The sequence below is a fragment of the Paramormyrops kingsleyae genome, chromosome 12 (genome assembly GCF_048594095.1).
Source record: "Paramormyrops kingsleyae isolate MSU_618 chromosome 12, PKINGS_0.4, whole genome shotgun sequence".
Lineage (NCBI taxonomy): Eukaryota > Metazoa > Chordata > Actinopteri > Osteoglossiformes > Mormyridae > Paramormyrops > Paramormyrops kingsleyae.
Window position 1 is genome coordinate 27,864,920 of NC_132808.1, and position 19,749 is coordinate 27,884,668.

Genomic DNA, 19,749 nt, shown 5'->3' on the forward strand with positions numbered 1-19,749 from the left:
TTAATTTTAATCGTAGGAAATTGCACGACCAGGGCGCTGGTGATGGGGCTCGCCTAGGGCACCACATGGGCTCCGACCGGCACTGCTAGTGTAACACTGTCACATATGATAACTGGTCATGAACACGCTGGTTTGCTCTGCGTCTCTGACGAGCCCCTGCAGGGCCGTAGGAGGTGCTGCTTTTGGGAAAGCAAGGTGTGGCCGCAGTGGATGACAGTGCTGTGCTTACACCCTCAGCAGGCTGGGCTGTGCGTTGGCTGGGCTGTGTGTTGGCTGGGGATTGGCTGGGCTGTGCGTTGGCTGGGTTGTGTGTTGGCTGGGCTCTGCATTGGCTGGGCCGTGTGTTGACTAGGCTGTGCGTTAGCTGGGCTATGCGTCAGCTGGGCCATGTGTCAGCTGGGCGTTGACTTGGCTGTGCGTCGGCTGGGCTGTGCGTCGGCTGGGCTGTGTGTTGACTGGGGATTGGCTGGGCTGTGTGTTGGCTGGGGATTGGCTGGGCTGTGTGTTGGCTGGGGATTGGCTGGGCTGTGTGTTGGCTGGGCTGTGCGTTGGCTGGGTTGTGTGTTGGCTGGGCTCTGCATTGGCTGGGCCGTGTGTTGACTAGGCTGTGCGTTAGCTGGGCTATGCGTCAGCTGGGCCATGTGTCAGCTGGGCGTTGACTTGGCTGTGCGTCGGCTGGGCTGTGCATCGGCTGGGCTGTGCGTCGGCTGGGCTGTGCGTCGGCTGGGCTGTGTGTCGCTGGACTGTGCATCCGCTGTGTGTCAGCTCGTCAGCTGTGCGTCGGCTGGTCTGTGTGTCGGCTGGGCTGTGTGTCGGCTGGGCTGTGCGTCGGCTGGGCTGTGCGTCGGCTGGGCTGTGTGTCGGCTGGGCTGTGTCGGCTGTGTGTCGGCTGGGCTGTGTGTCGGCTGGGCTGTGTCGGCTGTGTGTCGGCTGGGCTGTGTGTCGGCTGGGCTGTGCGTCGGCTGTGTGTCGGCTGGGCTGTGTGTCGGCTGGGCTGTGTCGGCTGTGTGTTGGCTGGGCTGTGCGTCGGCTGTGTGTCGGCTGGGTATCAGCTGGGCTCCATAAAATTAAGAGCGAACAGGGTGCTTTCAGTCAACAGTCTGAGATTCAAACCTAATTATATTTGGAGAAAAGTCAGGATTCCCTGAGACTGCAGTGAAGTCTGAGAGAGTAATGGAAATGACTGGTTTTTGAAAATCTCTCTCTTTAGATGGTATAGACATGAGCTGCAGACCTCAGTCACGTGAGACAGCCAGAGCTGTAGATGTATTTCAGGGCTGTTAAGACCTAGAAGAACATAAGAAATGTACAAACGAGAGGAGGCCATTCGGTCCATCAAGCTTGTTTGGGGAGAACTTAACTAATAGCTCAGAGTTGTTAAAATCTTATCTAGCTCTGATTTAAAGGAACCCAGGGTTTTAGCTTCCGCTACACTAACAGGAAGACTATTCCATACTCTAACTACACGCTGTGTAAAGAAGTGCTTCCTGAAATTTGTTTTAAAATGTTCTCTCGCTAATTTCCACTTATGGCCACGAGTTCTAGTATTTAAACTAATATTGAAATAGCCATTTGGCTGAACAGCATCCAGACCTGTTACAATCTTATATACCTGGATCATGTTCCCCCTTAGTCTCCTTTGCTCGAGGCTGAACAGATTCAGCTCAGCTAACCTCTCCTCATAAGACATTCCTCTAAGACCAGGAATCATTCTCGTAGCCTGTGATAATGCGATAATGGACTACATAGATGAATGGATGACAGAAAGATAAGATAAGATAAGATAAGATAAGACCCCAGTCTCCCAGCTAACAGGTAGGATCATCACTGCTATGCTAACAGAGACGTAGCATCAATCACAGGCTATATTGACAGCCCACATTGTTGCTCCCTCCCAGCTCCCAACACCTGGTACCAGATGTTTGGTGTTCTTGATTGGCTGGGCTTTTTGCTTCCTCTGGGCTGGGCTGTCTGGGGGTCCCTGAGGACAGGCTTGAGAATTGCCGCATAGGGCGAGGCCTGTATGTGTAACCCCCCCCCCGCAAGCTAGGCTGTTTTTTACCGCTCGATTGCGTCACCAGCCGCCTCTCTGTCACTGACCCCGGTGGAAACTCTCAGAACTCAGATTTTTTTTTACAAAAGGCAGTGGGCGTCTGCTCTGCAGGCCTCATTTACTGCTCACCTTGGGCCTATGAGCTATGTGCCCTGGCACGGCCCCTCCCGCACCTCTCTGGACAGGAACAGCCAGGCAAGGTGAAGGTGACGGCGGGGGGGGGTTCAGGATGGATGGCGGAGCTGGCATTAGAAGCCGGCCGGGTGCCATGGAGCTCAGGAACCGGGACGCTCCTGCTGCCGACCTTGTGCTGCCCCGGACCTCAAACGGGGGAGGGGGGGGTCATATCTGCTGGCTGATCTATCGGACGACTGGCTGGGCCCGCTGCTGATTAACTGTGTTTACTGTGAGGGAAAAGTTGGGTCGCGTCAACAGAATAGACCGTGTGTTAATGACTGCAGTGGCAGCCTCATAACGAAACACCAGGGCTCGCTGGAGGGATTTGAGACTGTGCTTCAGGTATTAGATGCCAAAATCTCACTCGGAGCTGAAACACGGACACCTCCCCTCCACAGAAGATGCCGTCTTGGAGATGAAGTTACAGAACTTAAGTTTGGGAATCTAAAATATCGTGAAGGGTAGACAGAGACCTGCTGGTAGAAGGGCCGCCCACGAACTGTGATGGAGGAGTGATGCGGAAGGTGTTTCCCACCCACGAACTGTGATGGAGGAATGATGCGGAAGGTGTTTCTTCGCCCACGAAGTGTGATGGAGGAGTGATGCGGAAGGTGTTTCCCGCCCAAGACCTGTGATGGAGGAGTGATGCGGAAGGTGTTTCCCACCCACGAACTGTGATGGAGGAGTGATGCGGAAGGTGTTTCCCGCCCATGACCTGTGATGGAGGAGTGATGCGGAAGGTGTTTCCCACCCATGACCTGTGATGGAAGAGTGATGCAGAAGGTGTTTCCCGCCCATGACCTGTGATGGAAGAGTGATGCGGAAGGTGTTTCCCGCCCATGACCTGTGATGGAGGAGTGATGCGGAAGGTGTTTCCCTTCATGAAGAGATTCTGAATTGCATTCGGTTATAAAAAGCAAGCTGTCCTCCGGTTTGGGATTTTTATAGCTCGGCGGTTTCCTGCTTTCAGTAGGATCTCACATCTCCCGAGGAATCGTAGCGACAGACTTTTCAGTTGTGTTACGTACAACAGTGTCTTGGCTCATGTGGAGTTTCTTCTAATTCCTCTAGTCAGAACATATTTGGTGCTTTTCAATTGTGTTCAGTTAAAGGTTTGATGTGTTCACGAGGAAAGGACGGTGGTGTGCTGGAAAGGAGGCCTCGCAGGCAGCAGGGTAGGAAGGATATATTGGTAGCCAGTAGGGGAGACTGGAGGCAGTGCAATCAGTTAGGTGAGTGCAGTATGTAAACTCCAGCAGATACGGCTATGGCAGCATAAGTAGGAGGGAGAGGCAGGCGGGAACGCAGGCATGGGGAGTCCCTGAACGTCAGCACTCTAATTCCACAAGGGGGTGAGAAGCTAGAGTGACAGACTGACAGGTCAGCTCATCCAAAGCCAATGGCACCGATCCCCACCCAGCTCTACACCTCACACTGTAGGTCTAACTGGGAGTGAGCAATTACCTAGAGCTAGAACTAGAGTTCCTATGAGCTAGACTGAACAAGTGTGTTTTTAGTCTAGATTTGATTAGTGAGAGTGAACCTGAATCCCGCATCATCCAAGATGACAACAGAGATAGACAAACAGACTATGTTGTATGTAACAATGTCTGTTTAATAGTTAATTGAATAGCTTAACAGCTGACTCAGCACCTACAGGGCAGTGGACTCTTGCGAAATGGTTTTACAATTATCAGAAGATTCATTTTAATGAAATTTAAAACACAAATAATGTTTGGATGGGTGTGTATATGCAGTCTCACAAAACATAGCAGAAGTTATTCTTTTTCTGTTCACAGTTTAATTAATTGCGTTTTTAGCTGCTCGGGATTCCTGAAGAAGTCAGCCGCTGTCTACGCTTTTCCCGGCCACTGTCCTCATTTCTTGCCGAAGCTCTGAGATAAGTCCTCGGTACGGGAGTCCAAAATTCGCTGGCGTTCAATAGAACCAATTAAAGAAGCGATTGGGTTAGAGGCCCGGCGAGACTGTGATCATTCAGAACCGCAAAGCTGGATAAAGCATCGCCATCGCAGAGCAAACAGGCACTTTTCCGCTCCCTGCCTGGCGTCACGGGGCTCTCTTCCTTGGTTCTGATTCTCGTGAACAGTATTTCCCTGCTCCTGCCTCTGATGCCAGTGACACGGTGATTTTGAAGGTTTTTCCGTGGATCGCAGGTACAAACGGCGCTTTGTGCCGGCAGGAAGTCCTTTAACGGCTCTCACACTTTCCGGCATGGTATTTGCTGTCGGAAGGGAGACGCAAATCAAACCGAAACTGTGGAAAAAGTGCAGCAGAGGTCGTATAAACACACTTTTCCAGCTCTTGTTCACTGAGTCTGCTGATCCCCCTGCATCTTGAATGCTCGAAAGCAGACAGACTGCCCCACAAATGCTGAGCCTTAATATTCATAACCTCTGTGCAGCGATCGCTGTAAAAAATTCATTTATACCCAAAGCCATCTATTTAAACTCAATTTTATTCCACAAAGGAGCTGTAAGGTCATGGAGTAAAGTTTAGCTGAAGTCAGGAGCTGCACAGAAGTTTGTGGGTCAAGGGGGTGTGTGAGAGTGACGACAGGGGGCTGTTAGAGCAGTGCTTCCCAACTCGGTCCTCGGGGGCCCAACTCGGTCCTCGGGGCCCCAAGTCAGACTACTTGCTCCCTGCAGCTCCCCTGCCAGAACGTGGACCAGCTTGGGGTCTCCGAGGACCGGCTTGGGGTCCCTGAGGATCGGCTTGGGGTTCCTGAGGACCGGCTTGGGGTCCATGAGGACCGGCTTGGGAAACACTGCATCAGAGGAAGGAGGACAAGGCCGACGGCTGCTGAAAGTCAGCGGGGGCTGGTACAGTCAGAAAGTGCCCCCCCTCGCCTTGGTGTCTTTCCTGCAGTTATTACGCGTGTCCCAGCCGAGCGATAGCAGGATGCCTTCGGGGGGGGGGGGGGGGTCGGCAGCGTGTGAGCCGAGATAAGTCTGATTTAATATCGCTGTGAACAAGACCTTAATAAAAATGAAATCAAATAAAAGAGCCTCGGTAGCCGCGTTATTTATTTATTTAGTGACACTTTCGTTGATGTGGCGCCCAGGGTCCATGTGACAGCCGGTGACAGGCCATGTGCTGCATGCTAACCGCTGCGTCACGGATGAACACAGTGAGAGTGCTTCCCAGCGCATTCTGGGCCCTTAATGAAGGCTTAACGAAAGCCCCTCATCACATGACGCGTGAGGAGACGGAGGGGCTGGCTTCGATGAAGGCTGTGTGTCCGTGTCCGTGTGTATGTGTGTGTGTGTGTGTGTGTGTGTCTGTGTCCGTGTGTCAGTGTGTGTGTGTTTGTGTGTGTGTCTGTCCGTGTGCCTGTGTGTGTGTGTTTGTGTGAGTGTCTGTCCGTGTGCCTGTGTGTGTGTATATGTGTCTGTCTGTGTCCGTGTGTCTGTGTGTCTGTGTCCGTGTGTCAGTGTGTCTGTGTTTGTGTGTGTGTCTGTCCGTGTGTCAGTGTGTGTGTGTTTGTGTGTGTGTCTGTCCGTGTGCCTGTGTGTGTGTGTTTGTGTGTGTGTCTGTGTCCGTGTGTCTGTGTGTGTGTCTGTGTCCGTGTGTCAGTGTGTGTGTGTCAGTGTGTGTGTCTGCATGTGCTCTGTAAAGGACTCCAGTGACCCTGTTCTGGGTAAATGACTGGAATATGGAAGCACAGTCACAGGAAGGGAGCTTGATGATGGTCAGTAAAATCAGTGGGAAATACCCCCTAATTTGGAGTCTGTTCTCTGGGGGTGGGGGTTCTGCTTAATCCATGGCTCTTTCCTCCACTTCCGGAGGATGCTGGCTTTTCATGCCAGGCTGTCAGACGCTCACATGAAGGACACGTTTCATTGCACATCCCTTTGCCAGTGAGGTCTGCACCATGCTGTGAGCTTTCTCTAAGCAGCCAATTATCTCCGCGCTATGAGCAAGCTGCTGTAATAATGTTACTTTGGAGTCATGCTGGATGGGGCTACAGATCCATAAAGCGCAGGCCCCTTTCAGCCCCCTCTCCTCCCCCTCAGCCACCTCTCTTCCCTCTCCCTCCCTGTCCTACTACTTTCCCTCTCTCCTCCTGCTCTCCTCCCACTCTCCTCTCCCCTCAGCCACCTCTCTTCCTCCTCTCTCCCTGTCCTCCTGCTTCCCCCCTCCTTCTGCTCCCCCCCCCTCTTGACTCCCCCTCTCAGACCCCTCTCTTCCCCCTCTCTCCCTATGTCCTCCCGGTGTACTCCCCTCTCCTCCCCCCTCAGCCTCTCTTCCCCCTCTCTCCCTATGTCCTCCCGGTGTACTCCCCTCTCCCCCCCTCTCAGCCTCTCTTCCCCCTCTCTCCCTATGTCCTCCCGGTGTACTCCCCTCTCCTCCCCCCTCAGCCTCTCTTCCCACTTTGTCCTCCTACTTTCCCACTCTTCTCCCCCTCTCCTCCCCTTCTCCTCCCCCTCAGCCATTTCTCTTCCCTCTCCCTCCCTGTCCTCCTACTTTCCCACTCTTCTCCCCTTCTCCTCCCCCTCAGCCATTTCTCTTCCCTCTCCCTCCCTGTCCTCCTACTTTCCCACTCTTCTCCCCCTCTCCTCCCCTTCTCCTCCCCCTCAGCCATTTCTCTTCCCTCTCCCTCCCTGTCCTCCTACTTTCCCACTCTTCTCCCCCTCTCCTCCCCTTCTCCTCCCCCTCAGCCATTTCTCTTCCCTCTCCCTCCCTGTCCTCCTACTTTCCCACTCTTCTCCCACTCTCCTCCCCTTCTCCTCCCTCAATGTCCTCCTACCTTCTCACTCCCTTTCCCCTTGACTTCCTGTTTCAGACCTCTCTCCTCCCCATCTCCCTGAATGCTCTACTCCTATTGTACTCCCTCTCTCCTCCTGCTCTCCTCCCCTTACCCCTCCCCCCCCCCCCCCCCCCCCCCGGCCTGCAGTGTCAAAATCTGCTGCTTTCTTTTGAAAGGGCTGTGCTTTCAAGCACGGCTGTCTCTCGAGGTGACCGTCTTTCCCGGCGCCTTCTGAACCCAGCATGTTCTAAGCTCTGGGGGTGTTTGAAGCAGCAGCCCGTTCCTCACAATACACAGGATGTCCACTAGTCCAGCGCCTCCTACTGGCCGGCGCTGAACTTCAGCTGTATCTGCTGGCTGGCTTATCCAGCCCAAAGATTTCATCAGCAGACACTTTATACTGAATGCTTGACTTTGTACTGGTGAATCAGGGTTTAATAAAGTTTATTGCACTAATTCTTCAGTAGGACTTAGAGAAGCTCATTAATCAGTATGCTTGTGTTATTGCCTTACCAAACGTTCCTTAATTGTTGGGGGAGCACTTATAAGAGGGAAGCACACTCGACAGTTTTCAGCTGGGCCCTGTGAGATAGCTATATAATGCACATTTACATTTGAATGTTTGCCTTCTGTGTGAAATTGCAGTTTTCATTTTGTAGAACATGGGGGGGTGGAGAATCACTGAGGACATTTCATCAGACTTTCAGCCCGGAAAGGGTGCCGGCTGTCCCCCAGGGGGCGCAGATAAAAATGAAACTTAATTAAAACTTACTTCCTGCCTGCGCCATTCTGCTGGGTGACGATGACGTCACGCTGCAGTATGAAAAGACTGCCTGCCCCCCCATGAGCTTCTCCTCTGCCGGCGATCATTTTGGTAGCCCCTGGACTGTGGTGGGAAAATGAAGCCTTGCTAGATGTGTATGTTTATGATAATCTCTCCGATTAGCGCCGCCCAGTGCTAACGAGATCTTCGGTTAGTTACCCAAACATCCCGTGCTGTTTGCTCGGCTTTGGGATGCTAGTGGTCTCCAGGACGTGAATCACTGGCCCCTCTGTCACGTGCTTTTAAATTTGAGCACTTTTTTTTTTGTTTTTGGGGTGGGGGGGGGGGGGGCTGTGTTTTCAAAAAGCTTCACACAGATTAGCTACAGTACTTCATTTTTCAATCCAAACTCTGTGCTGCATTCATGTTTCTTTGGTTCAGAGTGAGAAGCAGAGTGTCTACTCTAAGCGCACCCTTTGGTGTGAGACTAACACCCCAGGGCATTATGGCCTGGGGGGTAACATGCCAGACCCAGCGTGCTTAAAAGCCACATTAACTCTTCTCTGACACGTAGCTCAACACTTTAGCTTCTGCACTATTTGGATGAAGGCTAAGCTGACAGTCTGATCCATTGTGATCCATTGTCTATTTCAGCCTTAAATTCTTGCAAGGCTCCCAAGCCAAACAGAATTTACTGCAAAGCTCCTGGTTTATACTCATGTTGGGCCATAGCTTGACTAATCATGTACTTTGATCTTAAATTCTTGTAAGGCTTCGGTTTACTGATTGTCTACTTTAGTTTTAAATTACTATAAGGCTCCCAGGTATCACAGAGCTGGGCTACGGCTTAGACAATCGTCTGCTTTGGTCTTAAATTACTATAAGGCTTTCAGGTCTCACAGTGTTGGGCTACGGCTAAGCCAATCGTCTGCTTTGGTCTTAAATTACTATAAGGCTTTGAGGTCTCACAGAGTTGAGCTACGGCTTAGCCAATCGTCTGCTTTGGTCTTAAATTACTATAAGGCTCCCAGGTCTCACAGAGTTGAGCTACGGCTTAGCCAATCGTCTGCTTTGGTCTTAAATTACTATAAGGCTCCCAGGTCTCACAGAGTTGAGCTATGGCTTAGCCAATCGTCTGCTTTGGTCTTAAATTACTATAAGGCTTTCAGGTCTCACAGAGTTGAGCTACGGCTTAGCCAATCGTCTGCTTTGGTCTTAAATTACTATAAGGCTCCCAGGTCTCACAGAGTTGAGCTACGGCTTAGCCAATCGTCTGCTTTGGTCTTAAATTACTATAAGGCTCTCAGGTCTCACAGAGTTGAGCTAAGGCTGATAGTGGGTCTTAGAGGAAGGTCAAACTGTGTTCCTGCATCAATTTTGCAAGACGATCTGCCCCCTGCATCCTCTGCTACTGCTCTGGACAGTGTGGACCCAATCGCCACATGCCTCTGTCTCCTCATGTCACTGTGAGTAGCCGCAGAAAGCACTACGCCCCCTAGCTTTCTGAGTAAGAAGCTACAGCCGAGAGGTCAGGCTGCACCCCCTCCCCCGCTCTCTCCGCTCACTATCCGTCTCTCACCCCTCTGTCACTATCCTCATTTTCCCTTTCTCTCTGGCCTGTTCTTTTCTATATCACTCTCTCCCTTCTTCTCTCCCTCTGTCCATGAATGCAGCAGCAGCCACTGAAGACCCCAGTGTAGCTCCAAGTGTAGCTTCGAGTGTAGCTCAGTGTGGCTCCGAGTGTGGCTCTGAGTGTAGCTCCGAGTATAGCTCAGTGTAGCTCTGAGGGTGGCTCAGAGTGTGGCTCCGAATGTGGCTCCGAGTTTAGCTCAGTATGGCTCAGAGTGTGGCTCTAAGTGTAGCTCAGAATATACAGTAGCTCAGAGTGTAGCTCAGAGTGTAGCTCAGAGTGTGGCTCAGAGAGTGTAGCTACAGGTTTAGCTCCGAGTGTAGCTCAGTGTGTAGCTCAGAGTGTGGCTCAGAATGTGGCTCAGAGAGTGACTCATAGTGTAGCTCAGAGTGTGGCTCAGATTGTGGCTCAGAGTGTGGCTCAGAGTGTAGCTCAGTGTGTGGCTCAGAGCGTGGCTCAGAGCGTGGCTCATAGTGTAGCTCCAGGTTTAGCTCCAAGTGTGGCTCAGAGCGTGGCACAGAGTGCAGTTCAGTGTGTGGCTCCGAGTGTAGCTCCGAATATAGCTCATTTCGGCCTCGAGTGTGCCTCAGAGCTTGGCTCAGAGTGTGGCTCCCAGCATGTCTCAGAGCGTGGCTCAGTGTAGCTCAGAGTGTGGCTCAGAGTGTGGCTCAGAGTGTAGCTCAGAGTGTGGCTCAGAGTGTGGCTCAGAGTGTGGCTCAGAGTGTAGCTCAGAGTGTGGCTCAGAGTGTAGCTCAGAGTGTGGCTCAGTGTAGCTCAGTGTGTAGCTCAGGATGCTCACCAGGCGGGTCTCAGCGCTGGTCCGTGTGGTCACAGGCCATGAGAAGCAGAGCACTTAGGACGGGCCAGGACCTAGAGGCATAACAATGAATACCCAGCTGGGTGTCTACGTGCTGTGCCCACCTACCTGTCACCCATGTGACCCACCCCCTTTGCCGGTATCCTGGCAACGGGGCTGTTGAGCAATTGGATCACCTGCTGAAACCACGCAACATGTCTCTACTGTTGTGGTCCTGCTCCCCCCCCCCCACCCCTCGGTGGGTGAGCAGCCTTTGCGGCTGCCAAGGTAACCTAGAGTGATGAGTGCGGGGGAGGTTTTAATTTGCATGAGTTGGGGTGGTGGCAGCTTTAGGGGGCAGGGGGCGCTCACAGTGATTTTGCATTTCTGCAAAAGGGAAGCACAGACAAAAAGTTTGGTCCGCTTAGTCAATCGATTACTTTGGTCTGCTTAGCCAATCGATTACTTTGGTCTGCTCAGCCAATCGATTAATTTTGTAGTTCCCATCATCTCTCTTCACCTAGTCCTTACAGCTACAGTTTGTCAAGTATTTATAGGAAAATGTGACAAGTCTGTAAATTAAGATGGCTGCCTCTTGTTTTTTCTAATTTTATTTTAACCTGAATTTTTGTGGATAGATAAAAGAGAATCAGAGAGCATGACGTGTAATAACTCAAGGCGTGACTGAGTGCCGATTTGGAGTGACAATCAGAGTGCAGACTGTTGGGGGGGGGCGGGTGGTTGCGGACTGCGATGAATATGGGGAAGCCGCATGAATAGGAAGGTGGAGCGGGTCTTTCCTGCGCTGGGACAATCAGCGCATTGCAATGTAAGGTGGTGCCAGTCGCCACTGAACTGGACACCCCACTGGTGTCAGTGAGAATGGCATCTCGGATCACAGAAACCCGAGCCGATGCTTCAGCGCTCTGTTTCGGCATGGAGTTACAGTGTTGTTGTGCTCGGGAGGGGGCCCGTCCTGCCAGCCCGGGCTCAGAAATGCGGCCGCATGTAAGAGCAGGCCGATGCGGCGCAGCTATTTCGGCGCATTTCTGCTGTGTGAGAAGCACTCGGTGGCCTTGCAATCGCTAATGCGCCTGTTTCTCTTCGTCCGCAGAGGAGTTTCCTGGGCTACGCCTCTTTCTCAGTGGGAGACTTACTGAAGGAGCAGCAGCTAACACTTAGCCTCAGGTAAGGCTTTGAAATGCTCTGATGCTAAGCCGCCGTCCGGCAGGCTTCAAAAGGCTCGTGGACCGCCTTCATTTGGGCTGCGGTTCGTTATGGGGTCGCGTCCCTCTTGGCCGCTCTCTTTGATGATGTTGACATGCTTTGGTTGTGGCTTTAATTTAAGATCAGAGAAGTCGGAGTCACAGGCGCTGGAGCCCACGGCCATGAATAATGAGGAATATCCCTCCATTTGCTCTTCAAATCAGAGGCGGCTGGCTGTCGTTGGTCCACCAATCCAGGGACGGCTTCCTGTGAAATAGGGCGCACTCACCGTCAGTTATAACTCATACGGTGCTAACTGTGTTACACAGTTTCATAATGAGACCCAATAACGTCCAGCTCCCCTCCCCCCACATTAAGCGCCTTCAGTCAACTACACAGTGCCCCGAGAGCTTGGCCTGCTATTGGACGGCACGCTGAGGCAGAGTTTCTGCAGGTGTCCAGTCGGGGGCAGTCGGCGAGGAGCCGCTTTATCATAGCAGGACAAGACGCACAATGGACCCAAAGTGGCCGTTTCAATCTGTTCCCTGCAGCGGCCGGTTCATCCCCGGATCCGCTGAATATTTCTTGGGTATAATGCCCCCCCCCCCCACCACCCCGTCCTGCCCATTTTCGAAAGGTGAAGCTACATAAATCGCGGTTCTGCCTGCCGAAGCGAGTGGCTGACCTTTTCTGGTATATGAAACCTGAAACCCGAAACAGCAGAAACGGCGGCATTTTAGTTAAGAGAAGCGACACTGATTTATACTCACGTTCATTTCGCTAAATCAAAGAATAGGTTTCTGTGCCCACGTCTTTGATGAATGCCTTCTTATTTCCTTGACATTTATGTTTCCTCTCCTCCATCGTGGTGTTATTCATTTTACTGTTTACGTGACGCCACGTTTATTGCTTACAAAGTTTTTTTTACGCTTTGCATTTTCATCCGTCTACAGTTGCTCGTATCTTTAAGACCATGTCGGACATACTGTGTAATATGAACTGGGATGGTGAATGCAATGCCGCCACCCAGAGGCCGTGTGGTGAGGGACAGCTTTACTTGTAGTATTTTAGATTTTCAGGGGGAGATGGGGGCCGGGAGAAGGCCTGGGGGGGCGGAGGCAGGTACACAGGTGAGGTGCGAATAAAGAGCTCAGTCGTGGGACTAGGGCTGGGTGATATCGATATTATATTGTGCATGTACAATGATCACCAGGGCTTCAGATGACAGGCCAGATTCCAGCTTGTTTTGGTGTACTATGGTTTGGTATACTTCAGTGTGATATGCACCGTAGCGGGGCATGCTACATAATACTGTTTTGGTATACTACGGTTTGGTATACGTCAGTGTGATATGCACCGTAGCGGTGCATGCTACATAATACTGTTTTGGTATACTACGGTTTGGTATACATCAGTACAATATGCACTGTAGCGGCGCACACCACATAATACTGTCTTGGTATACTATGGTTTGGTATACTTCAGTATTATATGCACTGTAGCGGGGCACACCACATAATACTGTCTTGGTATACTATGGTTTGGTATACTTCAGTATTATATGCACTGTAGCGGAGCACACCACATAATACTGTCTTGGTATACTATGGTTTGGTATACTTCAGTATTATATGCACTGTAGCGGAGCACACCACATAATACTGTTTTGGTATACTACGGTTTGGTATACTTCAGTGCAATATGCACTGTAGCGGAGCACACCACATAATACTGTTTTGGTATACTAGGATTTGGAATACTTCAGTGTGATATACACTGTAGAGGGGCACACCACATAATACTGTTTTGGTATACTAGGGTTTGGTATACTTCAGTGTGATATACACTGTAGCGGGGCACGCCACATAAAACTGTCTTTTATACTAGGGTTTGGTATACTTCAGTGTGATATACACTGTAGCGGGGCACACCATCAGAACGTGGTGAATGATCACAGGTTACAGCTCTGTAACTGCTGTCCAGTGGTATCCTGCTTACTAGGGCTGAGTCATAACAGGCGAGACCAGTTTGCCCCCATTAACTAGTCCAAACCCTGGCAGAGTTGGACAGGAATGACGCACAGCAAATCCCAAATACAGGCCATCCACATCGTACAAACAGCCTCCTTATTTTAATATGGGCTCTATTATATAAATGCAGAGACCTTTCATTTTTAAGTATGGGCTCATTCAGGTGTTAATTAAATCATTACAGTGGGATCTTTTTCGGGCTGCTGTTCAAGTGTCTTCTTTCTAGAATTAAGGTCTTTGGAGAGGGGACCCTCCTCTATCATTACTTCTCCTCCTGCATCTTCTTTTGTAGAAGTCAAGCGGAATATCACTGTCATTCTTCAAGAGCAGATAAGGAGGATTTCTGCATGGAAAACACAGCTTGTGTTACCCAGCTTGTCAAGTCTTAAGGCCTTTGATCATCACTTAAATAAACAGCACACCTTTTCACATCTTCAGTGAACATCCAGCCTTCTTCTAAGCACTTCTCCTGTTTGAGGTTTTTGGGACAAGGAGGCTGGATGCCAGTTTATCACAGGGCACAAGACGAGGTTACACGCTGGACAGGATACCAGTCCATAATAGGACACAAGACGAGGTTACACGCTGGACAGGATAGCAGTCCATAGTAGGACACAAGACGAGGTTACACGCTGGACAGGATACCAGTCCATAGTAGGACACAAGACAAGGTTACACGCCGGACAGGATACCAGTCCATAGTAGGACACAAGACGAGGCTACACGCCGGACAGGATACCAGTCCATAGTAGGACACAAGACGAGGTTACACGCCGGACAGGATACCAGTCCATAGTAGGACACAAGACGAGGTTACACGCCGGACAGGATACCAGTCCATAGTAGGACACAACACGAGGTTACACGCCGGACAGGATACCAGTCCATAGTAGGACACAAGACGAGGTTACACGCCGGACAGGATACCAGTCCATAGTAGGACACAAGACGAGGTTACACGCCGGACAGGATACCAGTCCATAGTAGGACACAAGACGAGGTTACACGCCGGACAGGATACCAGTCCATAGTAGGACACAAGACGAGGTTACACGCCGGACAGGATACCAGTCCATAGTAGGACACAAGACGAGGTTACACGCCGGACAGGATACCAGTCCATAGTAGGACACAAGACGAGGTTACACGCTGGACAGGATACCAGTCCATAGTAGGACACAAGACGAGGTTACACGCTGGACAGGATACCAGTCCATAGTAGGACACAAGACGAGGTTACACGCTGGACAGGATACCAGTCCATAGTAGGACACAAGACGAGGTTACACGCTGGACAGGATACCAGTCCATAGTAGGACACAAGACGAGGTTACACGCTGGACAGGATACCAGTCCATAGTAGGACACAAGACGAGGTTACACGCTGGACAGGATACCAGTCCATAGTAGGACACAAGACGAGGTTACACGCTGGACAGGATACCAGTCCATAGTAGGACACATACTGTACTCAGACGTCCTACTGGCGATTTAGATGCCACTCAGTTAGATGCATGTTTTTGGAATGTGAGAGGAAACTGAAGCAGTTGGAGGAAACATCAGTCGTGCAAATTAGTATCTATTGGCATCATCTTTACCAGCAGCCAGACCTTTTCTTTTCCTGTTAATATTTGGTTTGGAGGACTTTTGTGAAATTTCTTCTATAGCCGGCATTGAGTCATAGTTTTAGGTGTGTTTAGAGCTGTTGTTCTGCATGACCTACTTTTTGTTAAGCTTCTGCTCACAGTTAGATACCCCGAGATTCCCCTGCAGAATTTACCGGTAAACTCCAAAAGTCATTGTTTTCTTGGTAGTTGCAAGCTGTCCCAAACCATTACAGCCAACAACATGCTTCACAGCTGGGATGTGGGTTTTGTTGCCTAACTTTTTTATTTCTGCTGACCATCTGTATACAGAGGGCTTTTCCAGTGTAGGTGCGAATTACACAGGTAGTCTCTGGAACAACGAAGCAGTCCTTTTATGAAAATGTTGATTTTCTTGTGGTACTAACGCCATAAGCTCGACTCTGCTGTAGTGTTTTCTATCAGAATCAGCTTTATTCGCCAAGGAATTTGCTTCTGGCTGCTTGAGACTCCCTAGTACACAGGCAATAAATGACACTATACAAACAATAAGTTACACTATACAAGAAATAAAATTTCAAATATACACACATGGGTAACCCACTGTACAAAGTATAAGGTGCGGGGTTGAGTTTAAGGGGGGGAATTGAGAGAAGGCAGGTGAGACAGCTTAGCTGTTTATGAGGGTGATGGCCTGAGGGAAGAAGCTGCTCTTGTATCTGGTGGGTTTTGTGTACAGAGTTCTGTAGCGCCTGCCAGAGGGGAGGACCTGGAAAAGATTGTGTCCAGAGTGTGACGGATCTGCAATGATTTTCTCTGCTTGTTTCCTAGTCCTTGAGTAGTACAAGTCCTGGATGGGGGGCAGGGGGGCACCAATGAGGTCCCCAAAGAACATTAGTCAGTGGCTGACGGACTGTCTCCTGTCCAACAGTGTTGATGAATCTCATCAGAGAGAAAAGAATTGACTGTTAACTAAAAGTTTGTATTTCCTGTAAGGACCCACAGACTCACATCTGACCACTTTTTCATTGACTGGATCATTAATGTGAAATTACCCCCTTAATAGCGCTGATTATCCTGCAGCTTCACAAGCCTTTTTCAAACAAGCACCTTGGATGTGGATCAATGTGTTCAATAGAGAAACAAGAAAGTGTTTTTTTTTTGTTCAGGCCATTTTTGTATCTGATAAGTAGGACTTAGGTCAGAATAGCGCGAATACTGATATGCACTTGCATGAGAGCTCATAAACTGCTTATAGACCAAGGGTGGAAGGTCTAGAAGATCTTACACTGCCCACCCACTGCTCCCCTGTTTAACTTGGCACCTTTAAAAGAGACTCCAGGTTCTCCTCCCAGCTCAGTGTAAGGCTTGGAGAGAACCCCTCGGCACAGGAACGGGTCTCTGTGCTGATGGAGGCGCCTCTGTATCAGCTGTGCGCTGAACGCAGCGAAGCGCAGGCATAGATGAGATGAGATTAGATAGGATAATATAAACGTTTATGTTAATTGTTCACGTCCATATTGCTGCAGATTTGCTGAAGGACCTCATTTTGCAGTTTGATTTAAAATCGCTGATGGGTTTTGCAGACAGAAAAGAATATTTGAAGCTCTGATTCAATGGAAACAGACTCCCATCCTGAATGAATTTGCTCAACGTGGTGCTACTGAGGGCCCCCCAGAGTCTCCCATGACCTCTCCGCTCTGTTATATTCATGCTTCTGTGCCGTTAACCTCTGAAGACACCTGGATGAGCTAAGCAGCGGATCGAATTTCCGTAAGGGAGTGTTTGTTTGTTGATGTCCATCACCTCGCCATTACATATTTCTGAGCCTTTATGGGGGTGGCGGGGTGGGTGGGGGTAGGACACTGGTTCAAATCCCAGGGTGGAAGTGTTAACCTTCTGAGGTCTCTGCTGGGCCATGTGTGTGGGGGGGGGGGGGGACACGGGTGGAAACCTCACAGGAGAGAAGCCTGCTGTTCTCAGCGGGGCAGCCTGGCAAGCTTGAACCCCCATCTGAGGATATGAAATGTTCGTTTGCTTGCTGTTGCAAGGTCTTCTTCATTCGGATCTCCTACGCGTCTTCGCAGACGGCGTGGTGCTGTGAAATCTGAGGGGGCTGTCGATCATTTCTGCCTCTGCCCTTCCCCTTGGGGTTTTTTTGCAGCACAGTTGCAGATGACAGTTTCCTGTTTACCTTACTTCAGTTCTCTTTGCATTGCCGTCCAGCAGCCACAAGCCCCTTTAAGAAATGGTGGCAGCCCATATCCCAGTTCAGTGCCGGCAAAGTTTTGTAGCACAAGTGAGGGTGGCTCTGATGGGGCGTCCCTGAATAGCCCAGTATGGATAACAGGCACAGATAGTGCCAAACTCCCTGTCATTTCTGTCACATAGTACCAAACTCCCTTTCATCTCTGTCACATAGTACCAAACTCCCTTTCATCTCTGTCACATAGTACCAAACTCCCCTCCATCTCTGTCACATAGCACCAAACTCCCTTTCATCTCTGTCACATAGTACCAAACTCCCTTTCATCTCTGTCACATAGTACCAAACTCCCCTCCATCTCTGTCACATAGTACCAAACTCCCTTTCATCTCTGTCACATAGTACCAAACTCCCTTTCATCTCTGTCACATAGTACCAAACTCCCCTCCATCTCTGTCACATAGTACCAAACCCCCCTCCATCTCTGTCACATAGTACCAAACTTCCTTTCATCTCTGTCACATAGTACCAAACTCCCCTCCATCTCTGTCACATAGTACCACACTCCCTTTCATCTCTGTCACATACTGTAGTACCAAACTCACCTCCATCTCTGTCACATAGTACCAAACTCCCTTTCATCTCTGTCACATAGTACCAAATTCCCCTCCATCTCTGTCACATAGTACCAAATTCCCTTTCATCTCTGTCACATAGTACCAAACTCACCTCCATCTCTGTCACATAGTACCAAACTCCCTTTCATCTCTGTCACATAGTACCAAACTCACCTCCATCTCTGTCACATAGTACCAAACTCCCTTTCATCTCTGTCACATAGTACCAAACTCCCCTCCATCTCTGTCACATAGTACCACACTCCCCTTCATCTCTGTCACATAGTACCAAACTCCCCTCCATCTCTGTCACATAGTACCAAACTCCCCTCCATCTCTGTCACATAGTACCAAACTCCCCTCCATCTCTGTCACATAGTACCAAACTCCCTTTCATCTCTGTCACATACTGTAGTACCAAACTCACCTCCATCTCTGTCACATAGTACCAAACTCCCTTTCATCTCTGTCACATAGTACCAAATTCCCCTCCATCTCTGTCACATAGTACCAAATTCCCTTTCATCTCTGTCACATAGTACCAAACTCACCTCCATCTCTGTCACATAGTACCAAACTCCCTTTCATCTCTGTCACATAGTACCAAATTCCCCTCCATCTCTGTCACATAGTACCAAACTCCCCTCCATCTCTGTCACATAGTACCACACTCCCCTCCATCTCTGTCACATAGTACCAAATTCCCTTTCATCTCTGTCACATAGTACCAAACTCACCTCCATCTCTGTCACATAGTACCAAACTCCCTTTCATCTCTGTCACATAGTACCAAATTCCCCTCCATCTCTGTCACATAGTACCAAACTCCCCTCCATCTCTGTCACATAGTACCACACTCCCTTTCATCTCTGTCACATAGTACCAAACTCCCTTTCATCTCTGTCACATAGTACCAAACTCACCTCCATCTCTGTCACATAGTACCAAACTCCCTTTCATCTCTGTCACATAGTACCAAACTCCCCTCCATCTCTGTCACATAGTACCAAACTCCCTTTCATCTCTGTCACATAGTACCAAACTCCCCTCCATCTCTGTCACATAGTACCAAACTCCCTTTCATCTCTGTCACATAGTACCAAATTCCCCTCCATCTCTGTCACATAGTACCAAACTCCCCTCCATCTCTGTCACATAGTACCACACTCCCCTTCATCTCTGTCACATAGTACCACACTCCCCTCCATCTCTGTCACATAGTACCAAACTCCCCTCCATCTCTGTCACATAGTACCAAACTCACCTCCATCTCTGTCACATAGTACCAAACTCCCCTCCATCTCTGTCACATAGTACCAAACTCCCCTCCATCTCTGTCACATAGTACCAAACTCCCTTTCATCTCTGTCACATAGTACCAAATTCCCCTCCATCTCTGTCACATAGTACCACACTCCCCTTCATCTCTGTCACATAGTACCACACTCCCCTCCATCTCTGTCACATAGTACCAAACTCCCCTCCATCTCTGTCACATAGTACCAAACTCACCTCCATCTCTGTCACATAGTACCAAACTCCCCTCCATCTCTGTCACATAGTACCAAACTCACCTCCATCTCTGTCATATAGTACCAAACTCCCCTCCATCTCTGTCACATAGTACCAAACTCCCTCCACCCTTCTATTAGTTGCCCTGTGCCTGTGTAAGTGTGTAGCCCCTCCTTACCCACTGTTTTTGCATCTGTATCTTGATTCATTAAGAAGGCAATTGCGAAACAAGCCACCAGTCTAGCCCCCGCAGAATATTATGTAGTGTCATTATGGCATTAAGAGTCACGCTCACACAGATTGACCTCACTGCAGGATTATTCAATTGCAATTGCTGTTATTTTTAAGGCTTTGGAAATAGGCTTCAAACACCACGGTCCACCTGCCCAGACGGCAGATACCATCGTG

The 19,749-nt window shown here is 49.8% G+C and overlaps 1 protein-coding gene across 5 annotated transcripts in view; it reads left to right on the forward strand.

Moving 5' to 3' along the window:
- The window catches only part of LOC111832836 (type II inositol 3,4-bisphosphate 4-phosphatase-like), a 161,139-nt gene that overhangs the window by 76,792 nt on the left and 64,598 nt on the right, over nt 1-19,749 (forward strand). For all 5 annotated transcript variants that reach the window (XM_072697847.1, XM_072697849.1, XM_072697848.1 and 2 more), the window contains one exon: nt 11,302-11,375. In XM_072697847.1, coding sequence (XP_072553948.1) covers nt 11,302-11,375 — 74 coding nt within the window. The remainder of the gene's footprint in view (nt 1-11,301; nt 11,376-19,749) is intronic.